This window comes from Haliotis rubra, unplaced genomic scaffold (assembly GCF_003918875.1).
Source record: "Haliotis rubra isolate DU_JTF1 unplaced genomic scaffold, ASM391887v1 Scf150, whole genome shotgun sequence".
Lineage (NCBI taxonomy): Eukaryota > Metazoa > Mollusca > Gastropoda > Lepetellida > Haliotidae > Haliotis > Haliotis rubra.
In genome coordinates, this window is record NW_025765448.1 from 633,327 (window position 1) to 644,406 (window position 11,080).

Genomic DNA, 11,080 nt, shown 5'->3' on the forward strand with positions numbered 1-11,080 from the left:
GTTTGCATTACAAAGGGGTGTGCACTTTAAATGAAACACCAAGAATAAGTAGTGTTGGCGGGGCAAAATTATGAGGATTCGTAATCTTAATTTCACTTGACTTGATTTACTTTCTTGTTTAAAGTGAATTTCATCGGTACGGTTTCACTGCAAGCAGACTATAAGAATAAATAGTATTGTTTGATGATGATGTTAGAATTTACTCATTACGACAGTCCTTAGATTTAAAAAACTTACCACCACTGAAATTTAATGTTTCTTTATCTTAGTTACGTGTGGTTTTCTTTTCAGACTGAATGTAACATGCATGCATGCGATTATGATGGCAAGGAATGTTCCTATGGGATGAAGCCGTGGGTAAATTGCACACAGGCAAGGGATGGTGTGTACTGCTGGAAGGTCTTCAAGAACGGAATCTGCAACAAACAGTGCAATAACCAAGACTGTCTCTATGATGGGTTCGACTGCCAGGACATCAAAGAATGCAACCCGTTCTATGATCAGTACTGTCGCCTCAACTACCACAATGGACACTGTGATGAGGGCTGTAACACTGCTGACTGTGAGTGGGATGGTCTTGACTGTGACAACAACCCTCCCAAGCTGGCCCAGGGAACGCTGGTTATCATTGTCTTGGTGTCACCAGGACATTTTCGCAACATTTCAACAATGGTACTGCGCAATTTGAGCCACATCTTGCGTGCAGTGCTTCGGATAAAGAAGGATTCCGCAGGCCAGGAGATGATCTTTCCATGGAAGCAGGAAGAAGAAGATGCCAATGCTCGTGTCAAGAGATACATTAAAAGTTTGTTGAAGATGCAAGTCTCCAAAAGAGAAAAACGTTCTCTGCTGACAGGGTATGTCCATTGTTTGCGAGTTGGTTATTTTTAGTTCATATTTTTGAACCTGCCAACCAAACCAGGTCCTTCATGAAACACCAACACCAGAGAGTAAACAGTCTTAATTATCTGGCCATTAAAGATAACATCAGGCTTAAGGTCAAAACTGCAGTGAAAAGGATATGAATGAATCACTGATAATCTGTCAGAAATCGTTTTGCTGTTGGTATCCAATTTGCATCAGGTTGATACCATAATTCAACTGACTTTTGCTTAAATAATGGAAGGATATTTTGTTTGTTATGTGAATGTCAAGCACATCATAAGATTGTATTTTAGCTTGTGTTTCTATTTTCTTCACAGGACAAAAGTATATTTGGAAATTGACTACCGAAAATGTTATGAGATCAGCCCCGAGAACTGCTTCAACAGTGCTAACCCTGCTGCCCAGTTTCTGGCAGCAGCTTTGAAGGAAGGAGGAGATGTTGGCGTTCCTATTGCTTCAGTCAGTGCTGAAGATGACACTGTACCTGGAAACAGCCCACCCATGACTTTCATCTACATTGTCATTGCCTGTGGCGCCATCCTGCTCTTCACTCTGGCTGTAATCATTGTAATTTCGAGACGAACAGAGAGAGCAGTGACATGGTTTCCTGAGGGTTTCTTTCGCAGGAATGAAGCCACCAAACCACGTGCCCGAAATCGAAAGTGCCCTGATGGAGAGGAGATGCAGTAAGTTACCTTCTGTCAAACTTGCAAATAACGTATTTGTTGCTGAGGCAGGGGTTACTCAGTAGTAACACATGGCTATGACAGCTCTCCTATTAAGAGGTAACATGTTTTTGTTAGACTGTAAGAAGTAAGAACAATAGATTGCTATAAGATCCTTTGTTCAAACTTGGTGATTATTGGGAATGTCTTTGGCATGAAATTTATTCTTGTGTAAAGGGTATGCACTGTACCATGACAGGTACCTGGATTTGGTTGTAGGTTCATTGGATGTGCAGCTTGGTGTCAAATGTGAACCAGCTCTATATCTGCCTTTCAGTGAAGGAGACTCACAAGACATCCTCACCGTATTCAGCTATCATGTCATGCCGGAAATACAAATTATAAAGTAGTTTCTTGACTAAGCAAATTTTTGTGCTTATTGGAAAGACCAAGTTTGATTCTATCATTTACAGCAGTTGATGTGTACACAGTAATTTGTAGGATTCATCAAGTTATTTGTCATGCCAGATGCTGAATTGGTTCCTGTATGTCTTCATATCTGTTTTTCAGTGAAGTCCAGAAGGGTTCACACCAGTCCCAGCTGGACAAGATGGATGCCAACGAGAACCACACATCGCCACCACTGAGCAGTGACTGTTGGGAGGATGAGGATGAGGAACAGCCTCAGAGGAAGCGCCAGAAGGTATGCAATGTAAGCTGTTTCAATATTTTTAGTCATTCATTGATGGCTCATTTCATTGGAAATGGGGTGGTGGGTAGCCTACTGGTTAAAGTGTTCGCTTATTACGCCTAAGACCCGGGTTCTATTCCCCACATGGATACAATGTGTGAAGCTCATTTCTAGTGTCCCCTGCCGTGATGCTACTGGAATATTGCTAAAAAGCGGCGTAAAACAATACTCAATCAATTGAAATATAGGCCCTATTTACTAAGTTAAATAGTGCCAAAATATGGCAGATATTTCTTTTTGATAGCCTTGTGGTTAATGCTATGACATTTGATTTCACACATATTGCTCACCACAGTGATGTTGCCACAGTGATATTGCTTGAATATTGTGTGGTAGAATAAAGGTGTTGATGCTCAGTCAAGTTAAAAGAAGGGGTTTTTTTTAATCTGTAATATGGAGTTATCATAATGTACTTGTCTTGCTTAAGTGCAGTGTCAGACATTGCTAACATGGTCTTGAAGCTGTGAAAGCAGGTTAGGTTATAAGAGACTGGGTAATGTAATCAAATCTGTGTCTCCAGATTGAACGGCATTGTGGGGAGAGTGACCAGGCAGCCTGCATGGACTTTGACCAGGGTGACACTCGTCAGTGGACACAACAGCATCTTGATGCAGCCAACATCCCGAAACCATCCATCCTGGCCTTGACACCACCTCAGGGTGAGGACCTAATGGACAATAAGGACGTCGATGTGAGAGGACCTGGTAAGTTGATACATTCCCTTTCTCTGACAAAAATACTTTAATATTAAAGTGTAAGTGTAGCTCCTATAGACTTAGCATCACTGTTTCCAGAAAGCAGACTTGAAGCAACAGCTCAGTACCATCTGTAAAACATGTGTTGATACGAAAGTGCAAGGTTGTTCTATCAGGCCAGAGACAACCTTGCCGAAAAATTCATTCTCAAAGAGAATCCATACGTTTGAAATGATCATAATTCTTTCATAACCAAGAACCCTCACCGTGCACTGATGTTGTGTACATTAGAGATAGCATTCATTCAGTTGTTTCTGTTTGATGTTACTCAGATGGCTTCACGCCCCTGATGCTGGCATCATTCCGTGGTGGAGGTTTGGAGACTGGGTGTGATGAGGACAGCGGCTCTGGGTCTGGTGAGAGCGGGGAGGGTGAGGAGAGGTCAGCTGACGTCATCACCAGTCTGCTGATGCAGGGGGCTGCAATCAATGCACAGACTGATCGTACAGGTGAGTTCGTGCTACTGTATTACAGTGACAGTGTTATTTTGGAGATAAGAAATGACTCACACAGGCAAATGGCAGATATACTGCCTCCATTGTAAATTTTCTGCATTGCATGTACTTCATATTCAGTAGAGAAGGCTGTGAATAGCTGCAGTATTGCAGTTATGTTTAACTGTTCAATATCAGAATTGTAGATAATTTTCCCATTTGCATCAAATGTACCAATTTCCACTGATATACATACTTTAAATTATATAATTTTGTTCTGAGATCCTTCTGACAACCAGTTGTTACCATTAGGATGACAGGTTACTATAAGCCTGATGTTTCATCAACAGGTGAGACCTCCTTACACCTGGCTGCAAGGTATGCCAGGGCTGATGCTGCAAAGACGCTGCTGGATGCTAGTGCTGATCCCAACACCCAGGACAGCACTGGGCGGACCGCTACACACTGCTGTGGCTGCTGACGCTCAGGGAGTGTTCCAGGTAAGATCATGAACATCATCAGATATACAAGGGCCCTGGTCAAACATGGATCATAACACTTAGAATGTTGTAAAACAGTTTAACCAGTGTTGAAGATTTATGACAGACGTAGGGCTGTTTTCGCTTAGATATATGACAGTATATGTTATTAAGATATGGTGTGATCCTTTTTTCAAAATATTGTATCCCATTTCTGGTGTCCCCCACCGTGATGTTGCTGGAATATTGCTAACAGCGCGGAAAAACTCAGTCAGTCAGTCAAAATATTGTGTAATGGTATGACAATAGTGTAGCTGGGTTACTAATTTCAAGGAAATTTAATACGTGTGGATGGGTTGCTCACCATTTTCGGTTGTAATTGAATAGGATAACTTAGAATAAGATAACCATCATACTGGTTCTGTGTATTGTATTGCCTGCTTGCAGATACACATCATGTTGCAGACAACCAAATATTTACACCTCCCTTTATATCACAGTTTAAGGGACAGAGCTACATTGGTTTTAATTCAAGTTTGTCATCACTTGTTTTTTTCCTTACAGATTCTGTTGAGGAACAGATCAACCAATCTCAATGCTCGAATGCATGATGGGACAACTCCACTCATACTGGCAGCTCGTCTGGCCATCGAGGGCATGGTGGAAGATCTCATCAACGCGGACGCAGACATAAACGCTGCGGACAACAACGGCAAGACAGCTTTGCACTGGGCAGCTGCAGTGAACAACAGAGATGCAACGTTGATGTTGCTGCAACATAGTGCAAACAGAGATGCCCAGGATAACAAGGTACAACTTTCGGAATGATAATGTGTTTTTATTATTAGTTGAGAAGGTACAGTCATTGTCAAACTTCCTCAATGAGAAATGTAGTATTTTATGTTATGAGTTGAGTGAGGTCTAGTCATTGTCCAGGTTTAAAAAGACTGTAAATCAGGTGCACTCCGTAAAAAATGAAATAACACTTTCTAAAGAATTTTGTTGATTGCTGTGGTGAAGTCACTCTATGAACCATATTGTTGTCCTATGAAATTTACTGTAATTGCTATCCTTTGTTTCAGGATGAAACCCCCTTGTTCCTGGCAGCTAGAGAGGGAAGCTATGAGACAGCTCAAATCCTCCTGGATCACTTTGCCAACAGGGATATCACCGATCATATGGATCGACTACCCAGCCATGTTGCTTATGAGCGCAGACACCATGACATTGTGCAACTGTTGGAGGAATATAAAGTGAACAGTCCCACTGCTGGTGTTCATTTAGCAAATGGTGGTGTGCCATCTCCATCCATTTCATTTATGCCCCACATGAGTGGAAAACCTGGCAAACAGAAAGGACGAAAGAATGCCAAATCCCATGGACCTATCTCTCCCCAGTCAGGCAAACCAAATGGCCTGGCACAGGGACAGAAGTCCAAATCTCGGAAGAAAAAGTCCACCTCCACCTCCAACGAGTCATCTTCAGTTGGGACAGTGTCACCTGGCACTTCATTGGACTCTTCTCAGTCACCACAAAGTTACGACTTGACGTCACCACGTTATGAAAACACAGTGGTGGCTATGCCTCAGCCACACATTCATTCATTAGATGACGGTCAGATGGGGACCCTGCAGCAGCCACTGAACGTCAGTGACATGACTGTAATGACTAATCATTATAGATCTAGTGCAACTATGGACCAGGATTTGGGCTGGCTGGATCCTCATCATGCGCAGCCCCATCAAATACCATCCACAAACTCCACGCCCAACACGCAGCCTGGTGGCAGCCCCATTGCTCATGGAATACCATCACCCATTAAACCTAAAAATCTTCCAACGTCTCCTCGTCACATACAAGCCATGCAGCAACATGCCCAGCAGAACAGGGTCCAATCCAATACCATGGGCCGGAATCAAGGTGGAACTGAGTACACTTTTCCGTCAAATGACGGCCATCATGCCATCTCGGCCATATACCCAGGATCAGATGTGTGTCCAAAGTACTCCAACACTCAGCAGCAGCAGCAGCAGCAGCAGCAGCAGCAGCAGCAACAGCAACAACAACAGCAGCAGCAGCAACAGCAACAACAACAACAGTATCCAGCGTACAACACAATGAACATTGAGCCATTCCCTACCCCACCTTCTCATCACAGTCAGATGAGTTCCGACTCCCCTCCCCAACATCAGATGTCCACCTTCCTGCCCGATCACTTCCCAACCCCATCTCCTGACTCCCCAGGCCAGTGGTCAAGCTCCTCACCCCACTCTGCTCACTCAGACTGGTCAGAAGGAATCTCGAGCCCAGTCCAACCCATCGTACCCAGCCGCAACAAACGAACAGCTGATGCCGTGTATATCTAAGACTTAGTGTAGCCAGGAACCCATCACTATGCATTTGATGTGCGTGCTGCTACTGTGTTCAGACTTAATGGAACACAAAATGTGTTCACAGGTCACAATAAGGCTATGATTGGATGTGTTGGCATCCGGAACTCCTGATACAGTTGCTGCTGCACCGCAAACACTTTCACCAGGGGGCACTGCATGTGACTTAAGAAAAAAGGAACACTGATGTGACCTGACTTGTGTCATGTGCATATTTTCTACCAAACGGTGAGAAACTTACAGTAAGTTCATTGTGCCATTAGGAATCTATGAAAGGGGTACACATTGCCCATGGATAAACAAGTCCCTGGAACAATGATACCGAGGTGTTTGACAGTTGGCAATTTTTTGTGCTGTGACAAAGATGACAGCATGGCCCGCATGCCAGCATGAAAAAGAGATTTTATGTTTTATAAGTTTTATGAGAAGGATCTGTTAATTTTACATGGCTGAATGTTGCCTAACGTGAACAAGGATGCTGAAGGGTAAATGTGCATACAGCTTTTGTACCAATTAAGGATGTTTTCATGATACGTTACAGGTATACATACACACTGGTTCCATAACCAGTGATCAGCTTGAATACCTAACTAATGTCCTTTGACGAGGTGGTGCCATAGAATCATTTGTGCTATGTTGATTTTATTTGCTTGGTATTGAGAAGAGAAAATCCCTACCTTTGTGACCTTGAATTTGGCTAAAGGTCGTCCACTTGCATGAAGGTGAATACTAAGGCATTGCCAGCAGTGTTAGCCGCTAGGAAGCTGATAGGCCTTCTGAAAATACACACTTTGCCTACTGTCCTGTGAATTAAGTAACATGCCAAATGTTGTTGCAGTTTTAGTCAACTATAGATAATCCCAAATTGATTACAAGACGAAGGGAACATCTCCCACAAATTAGTGGCAATAACAATGTGTCTTTTTTGCTGACTTGAATCACAGGACATTTCAAGGTTATTATTACAAGATGTACATACTGTATCAAAGGTCAACTCGCATGGATACAAATCATGTACATTCTCATATTTGTATTTTTATACACAATTCAGACAGTCACTAGAATCGTATCATTATTCAGTGTCACACAAGCCATATGATATTTTCATTTTCATTCTTTTTGTTTCTCTCATAGTGGCATTTAAATGCCATTCCACATCATTGCCTCGGTTTTAATTGTGTATCTTATGAAGACTGTGTTTGTGTTCTTCTGTATGTTGAGTGTTGTATCTACAAGTGATTGCCTACAAATAATTTTAAATAATTCACCCCTGACAGTTCTACAGTCAACATTTTTCATTATCATAACTGGTTTATTTGGTATCCTTTTAGGGATGAGATCCTGATCATTTGTTGATGTTTTAGTTAAGTTCCTTGAGAAATTGCGGAAGTAGAAATGGCAGCTATCATTGCTATGGAAACTGGCATAGATAACATACTTTGAATATTTTAGGGTGTTACTCATGGCTGTTTTGTTATTTTATTTCATTTCTTATCATCGAATCCCCATTCCTTATTTCAATGTCATTGTTACTCCCAAAATGAATACATTTGATCTCAATTTTCTTTCTAAACCAAGGGAGGTAATCACTTGTATGACCAGGATTCCTTGGGGTCATTCCGGCAGCAGTTAATAAATGGTGTTAAAACTGTCTCTTTTTTTCATTCCACTGTGTTGAAGGAAAAATAAAGAGAATTATTGGTCTAGAAATTCACAGTGACAGTAGTCATAAGGCTATAAATATTTATGCCAAAAAGCAGTCTTGTTCTAAAATGTTTTTAATATGACACAGAGCAATAGTTTTAGATGTTAGTTTCTCATATTTATTTCTGTGGTATTGTAGGACATTGTATTTATTGTCATTACATCATTTGATTTGACAAAATAGGGCATGGTAATGCATATTTGTTTTTTACATGGTTAAATCATGAATAATTTGATTATGCTAGACTGGCTAGGTTTTTATTTGTAATCGATTGTTAAGATGTCTTCACCAGTAATTCTCTTTACCTTACAGGTTTTCAGATCGTCGAGTAAAGAACACCTGTTTTTGTAAGACTAACATGTCTCACTTTGCTATTTTCTCATTTTGTGACTTTTGGGTAGAATTATACAGGAGTGTTGAGTGGTACAGAGAGATGATATTCATGGGTACCCAGTTGACAACAAACAACGTCACTTATTGTGGAAAAAAATACAATTTAAGTTCTTAAGAGGTGTTTCAACTGACCACTTTGGCCTTCTTTTTCTTTTTGAAAGAATTCATTAAAGAAAAGAAAATGAGAAAACAGTGATCCGAGTTTTATGAAGGTGTATTGTGTATATTTTGTATGTTTTCTAGTCTAACAATTGTTCATTTTGACTTGTTAAAGATTTGATGAATTGTAACACAGCTATATTATCTTAGCAAATATGAAAATATGAAGTGTCCATAAACTGTGTCACACAAGTCTGGAAAGGTAGGGTTTATTGTGATTAGATTTAAAAGGAAATTGACCGAAGACTTGACGTTTTAGAGTAAATAAAGTATGTACAATGTATCTTTGGCTGTATAAAGGCTAAGCTCATGGCTAAAATGTATGTATGTGCGTGTGAATAAGTATTTTTTCTACATTGTACAGTACTAATCTACATTAATGCATTTATCTTATTCTGTTTTTTGCATTGTTATGTTTTCTTATCATTAGTTGACAGATTGTGTGATATTATGTAATTGGTTGTTGATGCATAGAACCGTGCATGACATAGCATCACAACTTAATTGTGCTGAGGTACATAACGCATGGAGCTATTTTTCATTAGTACGTTAGCACACAATCCTTGACTGTCAACTGACTAGGAAACCATTTTGAAACAGATCACTACTGATAATGTTTGATGTTACTTCCTCTCGGCACTAATGACTATTCAACTGAGAAAGTTTCCATGGAGACGGTCTAGTGCCTGTTATGAGAATGCCATTCAAAACTTGAAATTTATTGATATGAAGCTCTGAGTATTCAGTTGTTGATGCAGTTTTATGTGATTCAACAAAAGGTTCCTTAGGGGCCAACCGACAATTTATCAGGTGGCATTTTATGACATTTCTATTGATCACCAAGATCAAAGGATGTTACCAAAGGTCATGAATATGGTAATGGTTGATATTCAGATGAACTGAATATTGACAGCTTCATTAAATATTACTACCTCTCCACTGCCAGAACAAATTATTTAAGTTTCAATATGTTTTTTTCTTTTTGGCCACAATAAAACCCGTTTTGTTTGTAATGTTTATTCAGAGTCTGTTTTGTACATGATGTAAATAAAAGTTTTGATACAGCTTTACTAGAAGTTTGAACTGTACATCATTTCAACAGTTTCGAAGCTGCCACAGAATGACAGTAGTTGGGAAATTAGTCTAATATTTTCACCTGCCTTAGGAAGCCTTCCTCATCCATTTATTTATGCATTGAATACGATATAATAAAATATGTACAAAGAATATTAATTAGTTTGTTGTCATTGAACCACGACGACCCACGAAGATCCATGTTAGAATTGATATTCAACAATCTTAGCTTGTCCAAAGTGAGTGAGTGAGTTTATACTCCAGCAATATCAGGGTGGGGGACACCAGAAATGGGCTTAACACATTTTACCCATGTTAGGAATCTACCCTGGTAATGAGTGAAGCTTTAACCACTATGCCACCCCACCGCCTTAGGAATATCAGGGTGGGGGACACCAGAAATGGGCTTTACACATTTTACCCATGTTAGGAATCGAACCTGGTAATGAGCGAAGCTTTAACCACTATGCCACCCCACCGCCCCAGGAATATCAGGGTGGGGGACACCAGAAATGGGCTTTACACATTTTACCCATGTTAGGAATCGAACCTGGTAATGAGCAAAGCTTTAACCACCATGCCACCCCGACGCCCCAGGAATATCAGAGTGGGGGACACCAGAAATGGGCTTTACACATTTTACCCATGTTAGGAATCGAACCTGGTAATGAATGAAGCTTTAACCACTATGCCACCCCACCGCCCCACTTGTCCTGATGAGATGGGGAAATCAGACTTGATGATTTGATTGACTTATCCAATCAATGCTCATGTTGTCAATCTTTGGGTTGCCTGGTTCAGACTTGTTATTTAGTGACATTAAACAAACCCAAAATGTCATTGAGCCTTGGCAAATCATAACTTTCGTAAAGGTCTTCATTGATATAGACAAATCCTATACATGTACATTGTACTATTGGGGATTTGTATCTATAAAATCTCACCCGGCAGTAGTGTTACAGGTGGATGTTCGAAAAGAGAAAGGTGATATTCTGAGAAACAGATGAAACTAAAACAGAAACAAAGGGATTGCACAGACAGACAGACAAAGAGATAGCTGCAGTTGTGGAGGCACACACAGACTTGTGAATTCAGTCAGAATGATGTTACCAATTGAAAGATTCAATTGTGTCTGACCACCCAGTCCCAAAGTGATCTATGCTTGCAATGTCGGTCACTTCACTCCCTGGTCCAGACCCAATAAGTTACATTGTTTTGACAGAAACGAAAATAGCCTGAGAGTGGTGGGAGACTCACCCGAACCCGTACAAATCTAGACTTGCTTCATTTAGGACTTTTGCATTACAGTCGGGCTGTGTGGAAGGGGGACCCCGAGGCTGACTAATTTCCTTGCTGTGATGGAGGATTGATGTAGATGTAAAGTACTCTT

At 40.7% G+C, this 11,080-nt stretch overlaps 1 protein-coding gene across 1 annotated transcript in view; it reads left to right on the plus strand.

The window, feature by feature from the left end:
* The window catches only part of LOC124270259 (neurogenic locus notch homolog protein 1-like), a 106,469-nt gene extending 96,626 nt beyond the window's left edge, over window positions 1-9,843 (plus strand). The window contains 9 exon segments of the mRNA XM_046705295.1: window positions 292-857; window positions 1,203-1,571; window positions 2,121-2,253; window positions 2,822-3,005; window positions 3,329-3,505; window positions 3,841-3,943; window positions 3,945-3,990; window positions 4,534-4,779; window positions 5,052-9,843. Of these exon segments, the coding sequence (XP_046561251.1) occupies window positions 292-857; window positions 1,203-1,571; window positions 2,121-2,253; window positions 2,822-3,005; window positions 3,329-3,505; window positions 3,841-3,943; window positions 3,945-3,990; window positions 4,534-4,779; window positions 5,052-6,335 (3,108 nt within the window). The 3' untranslated portion in view covers window positions 6,336-9,843.
* Window positions 9,844-11,080: the final 1,237 nt, after the last annotated feature.